The sequence below is a fragment of the Idiotropiscis lumnitzeri genome, chromosome 4, assembly GCF_059441095.1.
Source record: "Idiotropiscis lumnitzeri isolate Australia: NSW breed Sydney's pygmy pipehorse chromosome 4, RoL_Ilum_1.0, whole genome shotgun sequence".
In the NCBI taxonomy this organism is placed as follows: domain Eukaryota; kingdom Metazoa; phylum Chordata; class Actinopteri; order Syngnathiformes; family Syngnathidae; genus Idiotropiscis; species Idiotropiscis lumnitzeri.
Window position 1 is genome coordinate 1840231 of NC_142394.1, and position 21484 is coordinate 1861714.

At 40.7% G+C, this 21484-nt stretch overlaps 1 protein-coding gene across 3 annotated transcripts in view; it reads left to right on the plus strand.

The window, feature by feature from the left end:
* Nucleotides 1-21057, plus strand: part of csnk1a1 (casein kinase 1, alpha 1) — a 28020-nt gene extending 6963 nt beyond the window's left edge. Inside the window, exons 4-11 of one of the 3 annotated variants that reach the window (XM_088294669.1) lie at nucleotides 280-378; nucleotides 5002-5085; nucleotides 8858-8997; nucleotides 9736-9814; nucleotides 10620-10694; nucleotides 10781-10887; nucleotides 11112-11224; nucleotides 20306-21057. In XM_088294669.1, the coding sequence (XP_088150795.1) occupies nucleotides 280-378; nucleotides 5002-5085; nucleotides 8858-8997; nucleotides 9736-9814; nucleotides 10620-10694; nucleotides 10781-10887; nucleotides 11112-11224; nucleotides 20306-20313 (705 nt within the window). In that variant the 3' untranslated portion in view covers nucleotides 20314-21057. Of the gene's footprint in view, nucleotides 1-279; nucleotides 379-5001; nucleotides 5086-8857; nucleotides 8998-9735; nucleotides 9815-10619; nucleotides 10695-10780; nucleotides 10888-11111; nucleotides 11261-20305 lie in introns of all 3 variants that reach the window. The other 2 variants (XM_088294668.1, XM_088294670.1) reach the window with 2 other exon arrangements.
* Nucleotides 21058-21484: the final 427 nt, after the last annotated feature.

A 21484-nucleotide genomic window follows, 5' to 3' on the forward strand; every position in this document is an offset into this window, starting at 1 on the left:
CAACTTGTTATTTAACAAGAAGCTGAACATACAAATTCACAGCAAGTAGTACAGTAAAACCCGAATGTTTTGTAAGTGCAACAGTGCAAGTGAAGTCAATGACAATTTTTTTTAAATGCGTAATTTTGACAAAGCCACCATCAGATTTTGCCTTTGTTGAGTGCAGGGTTGTTCAGCTGTGCTAATGAGGATACGTGTCTGAATGTATAAACCATGGTAACCAAAAATCTGCCATTATTGCGGAAATGTAATGATTCAGTACCCTCCTTTTTGTTTTAGATGATCAGCAGAATTGAATATGTACACACAAAGAACTTCATTCACAGAGATATCAAACCAGACAACTTTCTCATGGGCATCGGGCGGCATTGTAACAAGGTAAGACTTTAATTTTGTTTTATTGTAGAGATCTACATTGTCGATGGCATGTCAACCTGGCAGTAAAAGTGTGAAGATATTTAAACGTGTCTTTTGACTCGAGTACCCTGATGGGAAAGTACTTTTGTTGGCTTAACAGTGGTCCCAAATAATTTTTTTCTTGTTTGCGTTCAACACCATGACCATAGTAACAGTTTAATAATTGTAATCTGTAAAGGAAAATCTAAAAAAAGACTATACATAAAAACAGAAGACATTTTGTTTTTTCATTCATCTACAGAAGTTTATGGTCTGTTGTGCAAAAGGCCATCTTTTCATATCCACATTGTTGCAATAAGTGATTTGCTTAGTCCTCTTTCGTTCGTCAAATATTTGGTTCTTTTACATCCTTAAGTAAAGAAGAGAAAAGTAAAATGAACCTTTTATTTTTAATGCGCACTATTGTAATAGTAACAAATAGAAAACCGCATATTCACATTTGAACTCTTTAAATGCCAGAAAGATGCAACATGGCTGTGGAGCCGTTTTCTGATAGAATTGCAGAAGTTCTAACCCGTCAAATGGTTCCCATTTTTTTGAATACCCTCTTGACTGCCCACCCAAAAGGGGTGTGACCGCCTAACCCATGGGATTCTGTTATCTTCACTAGTCCCAAGTAGATATGTGTGCCAGACAGCAGATAGATAGGACAATTCTGAGCCAGGTGGAAAGGTCGCAGCGACACAACTACCGATCTTAAGTCACCTATCGAATTATGTGCCAAAGAGGTCTAACAATCCCCGTTTGCCTTACCTTAAGGATGCTCAGCTAAACTTGAGCTTTTTAGTGGATCTGATTCTTTTTGTGAGCAATTGTTTCAAGTCGACTGCTCAAATCAAGTCTGTCAGTGAGATTGGTGTTGTGAGTGTATTGTGTACCTCCTGATGCTGCTTCGTCAGTAGGTGATTGATGTGACAGGGTCAACGCACGTACAGAACCTCAAAGGTAGGAAAGCACTATACAAGTGGAAAGCACATTTACAATTGCAATGGTAGCCACACAATACTTTAATAGTGCTCCTGATTCTGCTGTGTCTCTGAGCAATTCTTGCTTGCCCATTTCACTTATGCTACAAGGGGTGTAAGATACACATGCTGTACATAAATGAGGAAGAGGATGAGCCATGATCTAGAGACTGCTAGCTAGCAGGCTCAAAGTGGAATGTGTCGTAGTATGAGAGTTTTAACCACATATGTGAGAGTTTGATTCCTTTCACTGTCCTGGAGCTTCCTTTATTTGTGTTATAGCATGGCTTCGGTGTCTTAACGTTTCCCCCCACAAGCGCATTCCTTTTATTGCATTTTAGCATCTTTCACTGCATTGACATTTACTAGGGCTGCCAAGATTAGTCGACTAATCACGACGTCAACGATCAATTTAAGTAATCATTGAGTCGTTTACTTATATATTTTGTGCATTGCTTTTCTCTTGAAACATTTATTTAAAAATGTGCGTGTGTTTGCAGGTATGTGTAAAAGTCACGTAAATAACTCACTGATATGGTTAGAAGCATTAAGCAGTTTACAAACGGTACAAAAACTGGCTTGGCTTTATTTTGCTTTTATTTTAAGTGCAGAGCATTTGCATTTTGAGGTTGAATTATTGTAACCCAACTATTTGGAATAATAATTTTTTTCCCTCATACTTACTGTTGCTGACTATTGTTATTCGGTTTAACAGTATAACTTGGTCAAGTCTCTTCTAGCAATTCATACCAAAAAAATAAATGCAAGTATGCATCACTCCTACTAATATTGTATCAGACGATATCGGTAGCGGACATTACTTTAGGCCGCAATATCGTTATCATAACGGTAGTGATAAAGTTGTATCCCCTAATGTGTCATATCTGTGTACATGTGGGTCTCATGCGCTTAACTGGAGACTGCTTTGCAACTTAAGTCACAATAAGTTTTATTTTTTTGTATTGTGGCCACATCTGAGGTTTGAAACAAAACAACCCGCGAGAAAATCACTTAAACCCATTTTCAACATCGTTCTGCAAGTAGAAGTTATTTCCGCTTCGAAAGTTTCTACCATCAATAAAACACCTTCATTTCACTAATCACTCAACAAAGTAGTCAGTTTCCTCGTGCCTCTAAACGTGTCCTATTGAGCGGCGTCGCTGAGCTTCTCCATAAACGTTTACCTCTGCTTGTGTATTTTTGGCGAGTTGCACGCCAGACGTACAGGCTTGTACACACGTATACATATTCTGTAATTTTCGCTGTCCAGACAAAAAACAAAATTTACGTTGGGGTCGGCGAGGATGACCCACTTAAAAGTACTCAGTGTACTGCAAAATTCTTTATGAATGAGCAAGAGCATGCTCAGAACACAAACTATCGCCTCGTAACCTGATTTGCTGTTTACATAATCCAAATTTCAGGTTAGAGAAGGGATAATTGAGATGTTTTATTCAAAGCTTTAAAAAACAAATTGGAGCATATCTGGGTTTTTGTGTGCCTAAAAAAAACAGAATACTGCCATTATTTGAGTTTTAAAAGGGACATTGACCAGATGTAAAGCAGGTACTTGAGATGGAAAAGAATGGCCTCAAACAGTTTTTCTGAATTGAGGTACCCAAATTACTCGATTAATTTCAGCCCAGAATGTGACTTAGAACCTGTACAACTCAATAGAAAAAGAAGTTCATAATCCTTTCAGAGGAAACGCCAAAATATGGTCAAATAACCTTGTTCGCACACACTCAATGTAATTCTTAGTTGCAGCACCCCTTTTCTTTTATTGCAAGTCTTTTTGGGTGGAAATATCAATGTGCCAATGTTTGCCAATTCCTCTTTGCAAAATGTTAGATTGTGAGGGAATCTTTTGTGCACAGAAAGCTATCTTCAGCTCAACCTTAATAGTCTCGTGGTGGAGCCATTGTTAAGTTGATTTTCATCTTTGCTCCTCATGCTGAAAGATTAACTTTGTACTGACTGGTGTACATTTTTAAGCTAATAATTTTCCCAATGAGCTTTTTGTATATTTTAATAGTTTTATTTTTGCAAACTGTAGCTAGGCTTGTACCTTTTTATTTCACCCTGCCCCACATTCTAGACACATGAAGATAGGTAATCGTTGTCGCACGTACCTGCCCCAAATTTCTGACGCTCATTCAACGCTGCTGTCGACTTCTTCCACTTCTCTTCTCATCGTCATGATTTTAGAGGGGCCTTCAGTTCTTTGTGATTTCACTGTTGTCCCACGTTTTCTTCACTTTGATTCTTACTGTTTTCACTTGTTCCAAAGTTTATTTAATCCCTTTACGATTGTTTTGTACCCATCTTCTGACTCGTACCTTTAAGCAGTTGGATTACTCTGCTGTGGACGCTCTCTGCCAGCCATGTTGTAAGATGTGGCAAGAAAAATTTCAGGAATAGCTTATTCGAACAGCTGAACTTTCCGAAATTTATTTACTTTAGTGGCACACGTGTTTGACTGTATGTAACAAGTTTGAATCTAATGGGTTAATGTTGAATATTGCCACGTGCCTGTTCAGAAGGCGTGCACACTTGTGTAACCACACTATCCCAGTTTTGTTTCTTTCTTTTCTTCGCCTTTGTGAAAGATTTAAGGGTATTTTTCGGTCAGCTTGAAAAAGTGCATTATCTTGGTCTCATTTATTTATGTTACAAAAACCTTGCATTTCGAGGTGTGGTGAGACTTTTTTTCATATCCATTGTCGTATAACTCTTGACTTCAAACCTATAGACGGCTACAATTTGCATTGGCTGAAATTGTGTGGTATGCGATTGTCTGACATCACATTTGGACTCGCTCTCCAACCAATCTCTGTAAACTTTGTCATCAGAATCGTAAGCTCAAAAACAAGTCGATGGCCACAGCAAAATGAGCCCTTGGGCATCAGAGGTGAAGGCTCGATACATTTTATATGGGCGTAAGACACATCGTCCCACAAATGCATGTTCCTTAAAAATGGGGTTGTATTTAAAGGGGAACTAAATAAGCTTTCTAACCGTAAACAATGAAGGAAATAATCCAACCAAAACTTTTTTTATGTATAAATCATTCCATTTAGACTGACTGATAATGCTCCAAGTATGTGATTGCTTTGTCATTTGTCATAGTTTGCCTTTTTTTTGTCTCTACTGATTAACATGGTTTTGAGCCATTATTGTTGCTCGCAGTCCAGGTACATTTGCCATGTTGTTGAAGTCTGTCTTGACCTTTTTTTTTTTAAAGCCTTCATCCGGGAAGATACTGAAGTTTTGTTTTTGTTACACCCCACCCCCACCCCCCTGGAGATTTCTCGTTCTTGTACAGGATTGATCTTTCCATGGTTGTCCTGACAGAAGAAAATCACAGCCGTGTTTCTTCTTGACCGATGACCAGATTGATTTTTTTTTTTACATATGGAAACTATACCCAAAAAAGGAACTTCTATTTGTAGGTCCAACCTTAATTATACAAGAGGTGCCTGCTCAGTTGTAAAGAAACAGCTGGTATCGAACTAAGTGGGTACAACCAGAAGTGCCTGTTGTACTCTTGCTAACTATGACTAAAGGTGGATAGCGGCTTTGTGATTTTTGACCCCTGCCCCTCTACTGTCTGCCCTAGTGTTTAGACTCATCAGTGGGGAAGAGGAAAAGAAGCTTGGCGGTTAGCTCTTCTCAGGACCCATCTTTCTCAGGATTAAACCAGGTGTGACCTTTACCGCAACACCAGCTTCTTCACAACAGCAGTTGTCGCTTCGCAATTCTAATTAACTATACAAGCATAGTAGACCGCTAGTGTTCATCTTGCACCTATTACACCTGACCACCCAACGTGCACTTCATTCCATTGGATGAGGGTAAACGTTTCCGTGTAATCATCTTGGCAAAGGGTGTCTTGTCCCAGTCCTGCCATGGTAGAGGCCAGTAACTGTGATTGAAAGGCAAAGTTATCTCCTGTCTCTTTGTTTGGCCTGTGAGCCAATCAAATGTTATTAAACCAATTTCAAGCCTTATATGGTTGAATCCTTATGTAAAACAAAAGCACTGTTTTTTAAGAAAGTGAGGTAATTTAATGACCAGGTTTTGGCCCATGAGGAGTTCTTTAGCAAGCTGTGTTCTAAGTAAACTGTTGTCGTTGTGGAGACGTTTGTTGTTGAATCATAGCCAAGACCTTGGTTGTACAGTGAATATCTCAGAATTTTACAAGTACTTGAATTCCACACTATGTATCCCTTGGAGGCATTGCAGTAAGGGTTTTAATCTTCAGGTCATGTGAAACCCGTTTTGTTGATTAATTGAAGACTAAAACATTTGCCTGATTAATTTTGCACAGAGAATACACAATATTCTCAAAGTGCAGTTGGTAGAGGATGAGTGCCTTGCTCACTTTTCGTGGGACTGTGGCTGCCTCTGGCACCAAAATTGTTTTGTCCCCCCCCCCCCTGCCCCTCATTGTTTTTTTTTTTCTGTTGTGCTCACAAAGATAGGTTTATTGTATGAATCAAAGGCAAAAAAAAAGCTTGGTAATTTAAAACGAAAAGTTCTAAATTCCACTCAGTACTTGACTCTGTACAATCAGGGCTTCAGATTGCCCCTACTGTCAATGATCTAAAAGTTGAGACTACATTTTTTTAATCTACTTGCTCATGTGCAACCAGTGAATTATCAGTTTATCGTTTTATTTTTTTTGTTGCTGACATCTTTCTGTTCCTCACTTCAGCCTTTTTATCAACAATATAGTGGAAATGTGAGTATTTAATAAGTTGATTTACAGGGTTTGTCTCGGGGTGGCTACTACTATCTCCTCTACTCTAAAGCCTCACTCAGCAGACATGCATATGACGGTCTCAGCCATCAGCCAATGGTCGCAGTCTAGATATCCTTGTACTCTTTTTTTTTTTTTCCTCAACTGTATTAAACACTAAACTAGGGCTGCTAAGACGATTAAAACCTTCAACTATTATTTAGTCGAGTTGTTTGTTTATATATCTGGGCCATTGCTTTTCTTTTGAAACCGGCTCGTCTCGTGCTTCTCCCAATGGCATTCCAGCTCATCCATGATGTAAACGGAAGCATTGTGGATAATTAAGTGTCATGGCTACCAGGGTTTAGCAACAGAGGCATACTTGATACAATGCAAACCTGCCTTTCATGGCAGCACGATTTTAGCGCTTACTATGGCTTAAGGAGGCATTGAGGCTTCTTCATACTCCCGCGTACGTGCAAGCAACAACGATTGCAGTGCATTACTTGGCCGACGCATTCTGCTGTGCAGCACGCTCGCAACACAGGCCGCGCACGCGTCAGAAATTATCGTTGCTCGTAATTTGCTGCACGCATTGTCTCTCGTGATCGGTCCAATATGTCACATTCTACAATTACGTAATCAGGTTTCCTGGTGGGGTTCCACAATACCGTCTTGTTCAAAAACAGAAAACGTGGAACAAGTTGGTCTGGTCATCTAGGTCCATCTGTTCCAGTAGGCGATGACCCACGGTCTTATTTGTCGCTTTGTTCCTTGTTTTGCAAAGTAAAAAAAGCCCTAACATATAGGGCAAACTACATCCTGTGGTGTCCTAGCCAGTATCAGCCGTAGCGACACCAACTGACTTGGAGTGAAATTGCAGCTCATTTTCAAAACAATGCGTGTGGGTATATGAGCGTGTGAAGGCAAAGTGCGTGTCATTGACGCAGTAACGTGCACGCGGACCCTGTAGTCAGTGAACATGTATTAACAACCAAAGCGGTGTGTGTACACCCTGGACATCGAAGCAAGATCTCACTCGCCACAATACTTTGTGACTCTGATTCTGACAATTCATGAGATCAAACATCTTGTCCCGCAGAGTTTCTTTCTTGACAGCATCTTCCAACCTTCCAACATTTTGGGGCTCGCATTTTCAGTGAAATGTTGCTTTGCGGAAGTTGTTCGGCAAACAAACATTGCATTACACACTATTTATTGGTCAAAGATGAGCCTTTTAATTTGGTGTTTTGTTGAGCATAGCTTTGAAGTCTTTGTACACTTGTTGGTATGCTTGATTACCTTGTAATTTACATGCTACCGGAACTTTTCAAGTATATGGTTTTCTAAAATCACGTGCTAAAACCACTATGCATAACCTCTCATTTAAACATCATGAGTATGGCATTAAGATTTGATTTATTTTTGATTGAATGAAGAACACATGCATTGAACACCACCAGCACTTGTACAAGGCGACAGTGAAGCAGTGGTAAGCTTTGTATGACCCAGAGATGGCTTGACATGTCCTCCTGTGGTCAAGGTATTTAAGTCGGGGGGAGCCTTTTTTGGTCAGAAGCAACATTTGTATAGGGGAGGAGACTCCTTCTTTGGTGATCATGTCACTATGTGCCCATTAGAAACTGTTCTGCCCACATTGCATAGTGTCTGTGCTTGCAATATACTGATCCTGTCCCATTATAACAAGCACTTAATGTCCTCCAACTTGCATTGCATCTAGCAGTTATTGTGCTATATATTGCGTGAGTGGTTCATGGTTAACCCAACTGCATGTGCAAGGAGGGCTCGGACGATAATTCTTTGATAAAATGGTTGATAGAAAAAAAATAAAACATGCCACAACCGAGGCATTGAGTGTATTGTAGTCACCACTCAGCGGCCTCAAAACATGAGTCCTTTTAACCAACGAAGTAGCTGCTAAACCAACGAAGAAGCATTCAAACCAACTAAGACGACGCAGCGAAACCAACAGTGCGGGTGTGCGTCATCCACAAGTTGCGTAACTTCGTTGAAACGAATGACTAGTTGACTCTGGTACAATGCGATATGCCCATTAACCCGATTATACACCTCAGAATGGAGACGTGGTGTACAAGTAAAAGAGTTCCCTGTTTCTGATATGCTAGCGCCAGTGTTAGCCATGACCGACGCTCGGCACCCCACTCATAAGTCAAACTAAGGCAGTAAAATATGAATGGACCATATGGCAACAATGAGTCCGCTAAAAAAACAAAGTAGTCCTAAGGTGGTTAATCAACGCTAATGCCTGCACCACAAGTGACCCTTAGTTCACTACACACTATGGACATTGAATTAAGGCTAAAGTGTATGAACAATATTATTTTGGAGTCTCATCTAATGCAAATAAGCATTATGCAGCGGTGGACATTGCCCGTAACTCTACGGTACAATGTACACAAACATATTGTAAAATAAAATTACCTAATTTCAACCTTTTTTTTCCCCATGGGTTCAAAAGTATATATAGTTATAGATGTCAACCAATTTGAAATACTTGTATCGTGATATACTTGACAGCCGTATCGTCCAGCCCTATGTGCAAGTCTAATTTTCAGGGGACTTCAATACATTAACAGAGAGAAATGCGTTTCCAAGTTAAAATGTGCCTGGGCTTGATGCTTTGCATGTTCATTTCTGATGATTCCTCATGTTTCAGTAGAAATAACTACTGTGTTGCTTTTCTTCTGCACAGTTGTTCCTTATTGACTTTGGATTGGCGAAGAAGTACAGAGACAACCGAACACGACAGCACATCCCCTACAGAGAAGACAAGAACCTGACCGGCACAGCACGTTATGCCTCCATCAATGCACACCTGGGCATTGAACAAAGGTCTGTTCACGCACCAGCTCAGTGAGATTCCGTTGTAAGATAGGAGCATATTGCAATAACAGCTTTTTACATAGCATTTCATTCTCCTTGAAAAGGATACTTGTATCTCGTTGTGAGTGTTGTTTTAGGCGGCCAGTTTTAGTCTAGTCTTTGTCAAGCTGTCATTTCACTTTTTATTAATTCTAATTATGTTTAGACTTTTCATAGGTTTTAGTCAAAACACTGAGCATTTTAGTCCGAACTGTTCATGACTAATTTAGACTAGTTTCAGTTGATGAAAAATTATGACATTTTAGTCGAGGACAACTTGAAGACGTCTTGTTTTAATCAATGAAAATTGAGTCATTTTATCACGGTTTTTATTTGGTAAATTACATTTTTTATTTCTCAACAATGTGGCATTCCAGATTTAATTGTCATGGTCTCGTGACCAGCATTTTCATTCTCTCGTCTCCCTCGTGTGATAAAGGCTCGTTGACGAAGACATTTCAACCTCATTTTCGTTGAAGAAAGCAACAATATTCGGTATATTTTTAACTTGGATGCAAAAGCATTATTTACCTATCCATTATCTGTTGTGCTTTTCCTCACGAGGGTTGCGGGGGTGCTTGAGCCTATCCCAGCTGTCTTCGGGCAGTAGCCCGCGTACACCCTGAACTGGTTGCCAGCCGATCACGGGGCACACAAAGAAAACAATCAAAGCTTTTTCTTATGCAAACGTAACATTGTTGTTTACAGTCGCCGTGATGACATGGAGTCACTAGGCTATGTGCTGATGTACTTCAACAGAACCAGTCTACCATGGCAAGGACTGAAGGTATGTAAACATTGCTGCTGCTTCTTCGACATAAAGCGCTCAAAAAGAATTTTAATATTAGGCTTTCGACGGAATTCACCTGAAACGTATTGTAACGTTAACAAGTGAACTTAATTGATCTCTGAACGTTGAACTCGACGTTTCCAACGATTTTAGTGCAATTTTCTGTTCTCCAACAAGCAGCTGTTTGCCAAAATCGCAAGGTGTTTAATCCATTACTTGCCCAATATATTTCCAACTATAATACATTTACATCCACTTCTTATTCTTTCTGTGACCCTTCCGGTCTCTCAATTGCGTTTAGAATTTGGTAATGACACTTTAAGCACAGTGACCACTTCCACTGAGAACATCCTGTTTGAAACAGCACAAAGGTGAGGTTGTGCTGATCAATAAAAGCGTTCTCTTGGTCTAATGATCTGAAAATGTAAACAGGAAGATGAAGAGAACCAGGAAATATCTTGGTTTGTTTGTGACTCAAAACAGCTGTTGCAGTTTGTCGTTTAGCACCCTAAAAAAGCAAGTTGCGCAAAGAATACTCATACCGGACATGTGAAAGTTCATGGAAGGAAAAATAATGTCACCTGTTAAGCTTAAATGCATTTTAGATTTATCCTGAAAGCCACACATCCCGAGTTTTTTTATGGGTAGTATATCTTCTTGTGTTGATTGCTCAATGGTAAGAAAATAAGAAAAGCAAAATATAATTATGCAGCATGAATACACAAAGGCAATTATTTGGAATAGATTGTACTTTTACAGTATGAGAGAAGTGCTTTTAGCCTCATTGAACATTGTTTGTCAGGCTGCCACAAAGAAGCAGAAGTATGAGAAAATCTCAGAGAAGAAGATGTCTACCCCAGTGGAGATCCTCTGTAAGGTAAGAGAATGATAGTCGCAACTGCTGAGCATTATCGTCAGCGTTTCTCCGTCAGGATCACTAATTGTGGGTGTATATGCTTCCAGGGTTTTCCAGCAGAATTTTCCATGTATCTGAACTATTGCCGTGGCCTACGCTTTGAGGAGGCTCCAGACTACATGTATCTGCGCCAACTCTTCCGCATCCTCTTCAGGTATTTGCATTATATTGAAAGGAAAAAGGGATCTGAATGCAAACATGCATTAATTTTCAGTACTACCCAATAACTGAGTTTGTGGTTGTAAGTAAGCCAGTCTGTTGGTTGTTTTTGATTATTGCCCGTATTCCTACATTCTTTTGATTGTGAGCGTGCTACTATGTTGTTTAAAATGTAAGCTGTGTCTAACATTGAAGAGCATCTTTCATTGTATGCTTCAGGACATTGAACCACCAGTATGACTACACATTCGACTGGACCATGCTGAAACAAAAAGCAGCACAGCAGGGGGCCTCCTCCGGGGGCCAATGCCAACAGGCGCAAACCCCCACAGGCAAGCAAACTGACAAACCCAAGCCTAACATGAAAGGTTAGTAGCAAACAGCCAAGCGACGTTTTTATAGACACCAATTGCTCCTTGTCTCAGTATTGTATCTACGAGGCCTTACATATTGTTACTCTACAACACGCACTTTAGTGCCGCTTAAATCACCAAAATAACCAAATTGGAAAAATGGCAAAGTTTAAGCAAATGCCATAGACAACTTAGAGGAGGCACCCTTTTTATTTTATTTATTTTATTTTATTTTTTTGTTTATATTTTAAATTTTTTTTTAAGAGCCAAAAATCCAAGGAATGAGAGAGTGATACAATTGGTCTGTCTTGCCATAGCAAAGACGTCCTTGGGGAATTTGACTACTAACTATGTCAATGATATTATGTTCCTTTGTTGGGGCTGGACAATGGGCTCGTGCTCTCACTCCCTCTCTCTCTCGCTCACTCTTGAGCTCTCTCACACTATCACTCTCACGCTCTGTTACTGTTGGATAACTCATTCTGATGACTTAACTCTTGACTACTCTTATCTCATTTTCTGAATTCTTTTTCAATGGTTTCCGTTTAGTCATATATCAAAGCCTGAAAAATGTGGACAAGTGTCTCATTAGCCATTACAGCGCAATGCAGGCACCATGTGTAGATTTGAGGCCCAAATAGAAGTTTTGTTACACACACTCACTGTCCGCATCCCTGAGTCATCTACAAAGACAAGCCATCAATCCCGTGTTGCCTTTTTCAAAAAGTTGAGACGAACAACAACAAGTTAAGTCTCCATTTAGAATTAGAAATTAGAAATCCCTTTATTGTCATTGTACTCAAGTGTGCAACGAGATTAGAGAGCTCCCCTCTCCAGTGCAATACAACAATAATACAGACAAATATATAAATTAGATAAATAAATAAGAGAGTGCAACGGAATTTAGTACTGAATAGTGTATGTAAAAACACATCACAATGCTGTTCTGCAAGGTAAGGGTGTTCTCGTTTGTGTGTGAGAGTTCAGAATGGAGATGGCTCTCGGAAAGAAACTGTTTCTCAGTCTATTGGTCCTTGATTTGATGCATCTGTAGCGCCTGCCAGAGGGCAACAGGTCGAACAGGTGTGAATTTGGGTGGGTATTGTCATTGACGATGTTGAGAGCCCTTCTGAGGCACCGGGCGGTGTAGATGTCCGACAGTGGGGGTAGAGGGCAGCCAATAATCCTTTGCGCTGTTTTGACTGTCCTCTGGAGCCTCACTCTGTCCGCCTCAGTGCAGCCGCTGTACCAGGTGGAGACACAGTACGTCAGCAGGCTCTCGATGGACGAGTGGTAGAAGGCCAGCAGCAGCTTCCTGTCCAGGTTGAATATCCTGAGGACTCTCAGGAAGTGCAGACGTTGGCGGACCTTCTTTACCACTGCTGTGGTGTTGTGACTCCAAGAAAGGTCATCGGAGATCTGTACTCCCAGGAACTTGAACGTGTGGACCCTCTCCACACACACGCCTTCGATGCACAGGGGGGGCGGCAGCGTCTTGTTCCTCCTGAAGTCGACGACAATCTCCCTTGTTTTAGCAGTGTTAAGGTGCAGTCTGTTGTCCTTGCACCAAGTTGTCAGTCTCTTTACCTCCTCTCTGTAGGCTGTCTCGTCACCTTCCGAGATCAGACCGACCACTGTCGTGTCGTCAGCAAACTTGACGATGGTGTTGTTGCCGTGGGCCGGGCTGCAGTCGTAGGTGTAGAGGGCGTACAGGAGAGGGCTCAGCACGCATCCTTGAGGGGAACCGGTGCTCAGCATGCGGGTGGAGGACGTGTAGGGGCCGAGCAACACAGTCTGGGGTCTGTTGGTCAGAAAGTCCTTAATCCAGATGCGTGTGAGGGCAGGGAGGCCGAGAATGTCCAGTTTGGCGACGAGGATGTCTGGGATGATCGTGTTGAATGCCGAGCTGTAGTCCACAAAGAGCATCCTTGCATAGCTCTGCTGTTGTTCCAGGTGGCCCAGCACAACATGCAGAGCAGTGTCGATGGCGTCCTCAGTGGATCTGTTAGCCCGGTATGCAAACTGGTAGGGGTCCAGAGTGGGAGGAAGGCAGTCCCTGATGTGCTGGAGAACCAGCCTCTCGAAGCACTTCATGATGACTTTCTATGAAAGCCTAAACGTGTATAATGCTTTACTACTTACTTTGATTCTTTGATGGCACCAACCAGAAATGCTCCTGTAGTACAAAGTATCAAATATGCTTCGTCTTTCAGTGCCAAGTTTCGGTACTCGGAGGATAATGACGTAATCAAGGGCTGATAATGCTGGCAGTGAATGGTTGTAATGTTACACATGATTGTAGCATGCATGAAAACTATATACTGCGTAAGATTCCAGACTGGTTTGGCATTTTGTGAATTCTATCTTAGCTGTAGTTGTGTTTTGTCTAATCAGTTAAAAGAAAAAGAAATGTAGTTAAATAATCGTTGCTCCACTTTTGGGAAATTGATGCTTGTTTGTGCAGTGGAATATAAACATAAAAATAAAACCTTTGTTGCTAAATCTGTCAACGCAGCTACTGCTCTAAATGCAACATCTGAGCAGAATCAATTTAAGAGCGGTTAACTTGCTCCATGTTTGACTAAATCTCCACCATCAGAATGACGCCATCTCCGGGATTTCGGCAGGTAAGTGTTTACGTTCAGTGAAATCTTAAAATGGACTCAACTTAATATGCACATTTTTCAATAAGTTAAACAGGGATTTGTGTGATGCTTACATAAGATGTGAGCTTCATTTTAACAAAAGCTCACCGAAGATTGACAGTAACACATACAACTTGGCTTGTGAAAATGTGCTCATCCTTTCAGTCTGCTGGAGTAACGGCTCACCTACTTTCCTGTTGTTCATTTTCTCTGTTACCTATGAACCTGTCGTGACTAAATCTGGCCAAACTGACAGGAAAATAAAAATGAGTGCCACAGGGCAGTCACAAACTTAGAAAGTCTGCTGCCCTTTTTACAGTGTAGTCTCCATGGTGGAGTTTTAATAAGCTGAAAATAATATTGACAAGTTAATACTTAATGTTTTCTTTGCAACAGTAATGACACAACTCTAATAAAATTAGGGAGTTAGGAGCCTCTCAGTCCTTCGTCCGAGACACACTGTCAGAGCTACTTATCCCTCGATCGTATGCAATTGATAAGGGACATGTCAAGAGAAAATTGTAAGACATCAAATGTGTGGCTGTGAGCATACATCGGTGGGCTGGTGTGGCACAGCATCAGTACTGGACTGTTTTCAGTTCTCTTCGCCAGAGAGGGTATGACTGAACACAAACAGTGCATGTAATAGATTAGGAGTGTGATTAATTCAATATGAAGGGGGAAAGTGTTGCAATAACTGGAGACAATCTAGATGATGAGGGTGGGTATAGTAGTAAAAATAAACCTTTTGATTTTGGCTGCTTTGCTTAGCCTCAACATTGCTGTACAATATGACAATAATATCATCTTCCTTGATTTTTGTTTTGATTTTTTTTTTCTCTCTTCTTCCCATAAGCCAAAGCACTGCACTTGCTGATGGGGACATAGCTTTTGAAATAAGGCAAAAGTATAACAGTAGTGCAAGAGAGTAGGTTTTAATGAGATACAGTGGAGAGGTCCGCCAATAACCTGTACATCAGCGAAACCAGTGACCTGCTACTGGGATTGTGACTCTGTCAAAGCTGTCAAACTAACTTGCAGATTCGGTAGATGTGTACAAAAGCATCAGATGCACATTTTCAATTACTAGGGACACCAACAGCCACGAGCGGGCTTTTCTTTGTCCTGAGAGCAGACATCTATTTATTTTTTTAAAGAACTTCTAATTGAGAATGTACCCAGATTGTATGCACAAAAACTGCTCATGATGGAAAAATACCAAAGCCGGGAAATAAACTATAAGCTTTGTACCATAATGTTTCATGTAGTTTTCTTTTTGTTACAATTAATACTACAAAACTGGGAAAATACTATAGTTCAGGACCCGATATTGAATTTCTGTTTATTTTAAACGGCAACATCTAGATGGTGCCAAGCATCAATTGAGCTTTTGGGCGCAATCAATTTGTGAAGTGACATTTTGTTTTTGTTTTTTTTATAAATTAAGTATACAATACAATACAACGTAATCATGAATGATTATTAGTTTTGGAGGGGGGCACATGTTTTCCAGTGTATATAAATCACATATATTAATCTTAATCTCTGTATTTGGTTGTAAAGTGGATGTCACGGATAGGAACCGGGCTAGCCTGTTGAATAGCAAATATCTGAATTATTGACTGGCGCTATAATTGCATTCGGGGGAAGAACTGTAATTGTTGGCAGGTGGAGGCAAAAATGGCTTGTCATAGTGCTCATTCTCCTTGACATATGTGTGGCCTTCGATACCATCTGTCACACAGTGGTCCGTAACAGACTTTTTTTCACCGGCATCACCCACACTCGGATTTCATCTTCCGCCCTTTGGCCCTTCTTCATCATCCACCTCCTCCCCCTCTGAAATATTTTCTGTGAATTAAAGGGAGCTTATACATTGGCACTTATAATAGGTTTGCAAGTAAAATTTAAATCAGTACTAAAATGCCCCCACTAAAAGACTCTTGTGACTTTACTTTTTTTTTGTGTGTGTGATGAAATTGACTAAAAATTGGCACTTTCCTCTCTTTTGGAGCTCAGCTTGTTATTGGTCTATGTCCCAGCCGGGAGGCGAGTGAGGTAATATTGTTCGCTTTGTTAGTTCTGTTGTCTAAAACGGCAACAGCTTGCCACCAAAATGCTAATGCACATTTCTATTCTTGTCCACTTCAACCTGTGAAAGTATAAAAGCATTCTGCACAATAGTTTGGATTTATTAACGGCAAACGTGAGCTCATGTCATCAACTCCACAAAATCAAAAATACAATGTGGATCTCTCCTCCATTTAAACAGGCCGAAGCGGATAAGAGCATGAAAGAGCACATGAACCCCGATGGTTATATTTCGTGTCAACTCTCAGGAGGCGCCTGGCAGTAGGCACCCTGCAAGCGGACATGGATCTTTTCCCCCCTCCGGCTAACAGTAGGATAATGGCATGACTAATAGCAACAATTAGCTCCAGGCCGTTAAAATAAAATGCATCAGCGCAACAAAGTTATCACCTTACTGTCCAGCTTGCATCTTCATGTCGCAGGGTTTCCTCCCCAGCAGTCGCTTGCCTTGTCTGACACCGCTTGATCGATTTCAGATAAAGTCCTCATCGAACACCGGGGCTCTTTTGAACATGGGTCGAGTGTGGCTGCATTGGAACTTATCATTTTGGCTGTTATGTTTCAAATTGGATGGCGTGGTGCAGGTCGGAAAACTCTGTAAATATCCTGCCTGGTGCGTTCTGCCCCGCACGTCATAACCGTGATCAGCAAAGAAGCAGTGTGCTAGTGTGCGTGTTCTCACAGGCTCATTCATGTAGCTCAGTGGGTGCATCTGCTCACTTCCACAGTTCCTCATTCTCATATAAATCAGCTCCCGAGAGGTTAATCCTATTGATATGTTGAAGTGGTCATAGGTAGGGATGTCCACATGAATTTTGGTGCCAATTGATCTCCGTTTTTGGACATTATAAGCAATGAAAGTATAATACTTTCGAATGAGTTTGGAATCGCGGGCAAAACCTGGAGAGAGCGGAGGGGGCCTGGCCCTATTCCTCAGCAAAAGTAGTTTTTTTAGTCATCACCTCATTTCTCCAAAATCTATGGACAAATAAAAATAACAAATTTCAGTTTCTTGATAAAAAAATATCTAAACTGAGCTTGTTAATGAAAAATGGGCCATCATGGCTGGCCAGATACTTTAACAGTCAATTCCACGAGACACCCAGCTATCCCTCATCACAAAAACCTTTTCCACTTAACCGCCCAAATTAAACGGTGACAAAACTCAGTTATTCCATATCGGCACCAAGTCCACTATTTCCAAAACATCCAGCTTTTCCCTCCCCTTTGACAACTCCCTTTCCCCCTGACATGTTTCGTCTCGGAGTCATCCTTTACACCGGGTCCCCCTACGTCCTTCTACGTAACATCAACCGAGGCCACCCCTCACACTGCTACTATCCTTGTGCTGTCTCATTTCATTGCCCTGTCATCCAACAGCTCCCCCATTGGCTCCTGGTTCCATTTCGCATCCAATTTAAGATCCCTCTGTTTTGCATTTAAGACCAACCACAATCCAGTTTTAATTTTTTTTCATTCCATTTTTATTTGACAATATAACTTTGTAACAGTGTCCTTATCTGCAAAGAATGGCCCATTTAAATAAAAATAAACAAACGTGCATTAGTCATATTAATCACGGATATGGGGCAGAACAGATGCATGTTTTTTTCATGAAGGTTAACCGATAACCATTTTAGAGATGATTTTGTCCTGAAACATTTTTGACAAAGATTTCATAATTGTCTTTTAAAAATTTGACACAGATTGATTTTTATAGCGATCATGTTCCTGAAAGAAATTCCACCTGTTGCTTAACCATAGCCCTAATTAATGAATATTACTATATTAAAACCTGATGGAGAAAAACCAAGCGCAGATTCATAGTCTGGTGGCGCAACTTTGGTACGCTTCCCATAATAGTCTTTTTGTAGAGAAATGCAAAACTCAGAATATCCAGACTGTACGTAGGCTTTGCCCATCGTGGAGAGGTATTTCCAAGTAAAAATAGACACCCAAACCAAAACAGCAGAACGGTTCCAGTAGGAAGCCATTATGCTTGCTTGGCGTGGCATGGAGATGAATACAGTGTGAGCTGAAGATGCCTTTGATACCACAAAAATCGATTTTAAAACGTAGGATAAGTTTGGTATTTCACTCATTTGAGGTGCTCTATTTGCCTTATTCTACCATGAAGGAAAGCGATGTAGGAGTCAATTAGCAGAGGCACGCAAGGCGCTAAGCAAAATTAATACAATGCAATAGTTACACATTGACAGGAAGTGATTGAAGGTTGTTTCACTTAGTGACTTCCCTCAGTTTTTAGGCACCTTTTTTAAGTAAAAGTTTAAGTCCTATTACTTTTAGCCAGGGCTGAACAATTGATCATTTCTTTTAATAGAAATTGCAATTCCATACAAGACGTTCATGTGATGGTCAGAGCTTCCTTTATTTTTTTAATTTTTCTTTTATTTATTTATTTTGCAGCGCGCCAGCCTGATTGACCTCAGAATCTATTTTGTCAACTCTCACATACACAAACACCCCTCCTCTCTCACTAGGCTTACCATTCAGAAAGAACATGCCAGTGGTGACAGGTCACGCGGCTCTGATCTGCTGCCCATGAATGCGGGGAAATAATAAACTTTCTTAGAGGATTGAAATAATATACTTTCTAAGATGCCGCATTGATTCCCGTTTATGGGCACAAGCTATGACCCGTGCTTTCTAGCTGCCGCCGCTAAACATTGTCCTGGTGTGCTGATCCTCTCCTCCAAGTAACTAATCCGTGCTTCTGTGGTAGCAAATAACATACTCCTAGCACAGATATCAAACTCGGGGCCGGAGCCCAACTTGTGGCACAATTTTACGTGGCTCGCAAAGGCAAATCGTACGCGTCGACTGACTTCATGTTTCTTTTGCACAATGTCACTTTAAATAACAAGTAAACTTGACCCACCGTATTTTGAGTAATGAATATATACTAAGAATACTCACATTCGTTTTTTTTTTTTTAACCCAAACGTCCCAGATTCATAGCAACGCCCTAACAACAAAAATGTTTTTGTTCCGCCATCACTGATGCCGTTCAGGAATGACATAGTTTACAGAGCGACGAGTCGCCAGTCGCCATTGTACTGCATTGTTGATTGACCAATGAGCTGCTCAACTGCCGCTGTTGTTGTTATTCTGCAAAATGCCTCGCCGCGGTGTGGCGATGCATTGTTCGCATTCTGGGAAGCATCTGTTTGTGTGGTTGAAACAAAAAAAAATAGGGCACGTAAACGGACCAATTTCATTCTGGCAAAGAGAGGGAATTTCAAGCCAGTGTCGATGAGTGTTCTTTTCCACAAGCACTTCAAAGATCTTTGCTTTCTCAGCCGATTTGCCAAGGGACTATTTGTTAAATTTATTTCATGACATAGAAGAGGTGACATGTTTACATGAAAATGTAAAGAGAGAATAATTAGATTCTTACTGCCTCTTTGAAAAGAAAATGCTTACTTTACACATTTAAATAAGGTGCTTGGTCTATTATAAATTGTTATCGTTGCTTATGTAATGATAGGTAGCATTTACTGTGAAGGGATTCAGTTTATTTACATTGAACATTAGGGTTATAGTCAATAGTCAAAACATCCATCCATTAATTATCTAAGCCACCTCTCCTCACAAAGGCCGTGGGCGTGCTGGAGCCTATCCCAGCTGTCTTAGGGCAAGTAGACGCGGTGGTTGCCAGCCAGGGCACACAAAGACAAACAACCATACACACTCACAATTACACCTAGGGGCAATTTGGAGTGTTAAGTTAACCTACCATGCATGTTTTTGGAATGTGGGAGTAAACTAGAATACCCGAAGAAAACGCGCCCAGAGAAGATACAAACTCCACACAGGAAGTCCGTAGCCAGAATCGAGCCCTGCACCTCCGAATTGAGGCAGAAGTCCTCACCAGTCGTCCACCGTGCCGCTAGTCAAAGCATTTATTTTAAACATACAGTATTGTGTAATAAAATAAAAATGTCTAAGTAGTGTTTCTTGTTTTATTGAAAAACCTGAAAAAAAAACTCAAAGGGTATAAATCACCTCAAATTAAAGTTCAGTTAAAGCACATCTCGTTGGTGTCATTGTGGTTGTGTTGAGAGCCCAAAAGACAAGACCGGTCAATGTCCCCCTTTTTATGCACCTGACTGAAGTGCGTTCAGCTTTTTGAATGTTTTATATGCCATCTGTCCTGTTTAACCCTAATTCATTCACAGCTGCTCATGATGGTTACTTTGCCAATGAGTTCTACAAAAAGAGCTTGTATCAGACTTGCAGCCGTGACAATCTTGGGCTTGCCAGTGTTGTGCTAACGATGGGACTTGCTTTTGTGTGTCCACAGGTTTCTGAGTAGTCTCCTCCCAGAGATGTGCAGCAGAAGCGCTGGCGAGCAGGACAAACGAGGCTCGCTGTCCCGGACAAGCGACAAAGAAAGTCTGTGTCCCCCTTCCATCTGTCTATGTAATGGAAAATATATAGATTTACACACGTGTCTGCTGTGTTATCTATATATTTATGTGTATATAATTAAGCTCTCCACTCTGAAAGAAAAGAAACGATGGAATGGAAGGTGCTTTGGATGTGGAGGCTGTAGTTCCTTGCCCTAACCTTGACACCTGACATACATTCTCATCTATCCCTGTCCGTCTTCCTTTTCTCTGTTGACTTTTTGTAAGGTTTCGTTGGAAACGCCATTTAAAACATTAGTCAGCTCTTGTTTTTCCTCACTGTGGGAACATCTCAAAGCATCTCTTCCCCTCTTCACTACCTAATTATTTCTCCCACGGCATTTACCAAGCAAATGTTTAAACATGTAAACCCGAGAACTCTTCTCCTTTTTGTTTCTGAAGAGCTGAATGAGAAAACCCTTGGACCCTTATTTACGGAAAGGTGAACTTATTTTTGTTTTTTGCTTTTTTCCTCCCATGGTGGTTAGGAGATTTCCTGTTGATGTTCTAAGCAGCTGATGGCAACAGTCTGTTGTAGATTGATTCTCTGGCTCGCTCCCTCTCTTTAGAGCTAAGACTTATTAAATCTGTTGTAAAACCCATGGTCTTCTCCAGAACTACCAATAAAAACGTTACACAAATCAGACTTCTATTGACGATTTTCTATGCACTGTGTATTACATTGGTATCATGGCACTAAACACAATGACTATTACTTTGTTTTTGAAATTGTTGAAACATTAGTTTGTGTCGAACATCGCAGGTAAGATTATTGAAGCCGTATTTGGGTTTGTATTTGTAGGAGAGGGTGTGGCATCTATCTTTCCCTGGCATGTTCTTTCATGACTGAGAACATTCAGTGTTGTGTTGAGCAGACATTAGCCTTTCAAAATCTCTGGAATGAACAGTGCTGTGAGAAAAATCACCATTGGTTTTGCTGTTTTAGCAAAACCACAATGACCACACTCTTCCAGTTGTGCTCCGAAATATGCCTGATCATGCCATAAACTCTTATTTAGGGAAAGTGTTTGCGTGAACCTATTTGTAATCATGTAATTGTCATTTTTAAAACC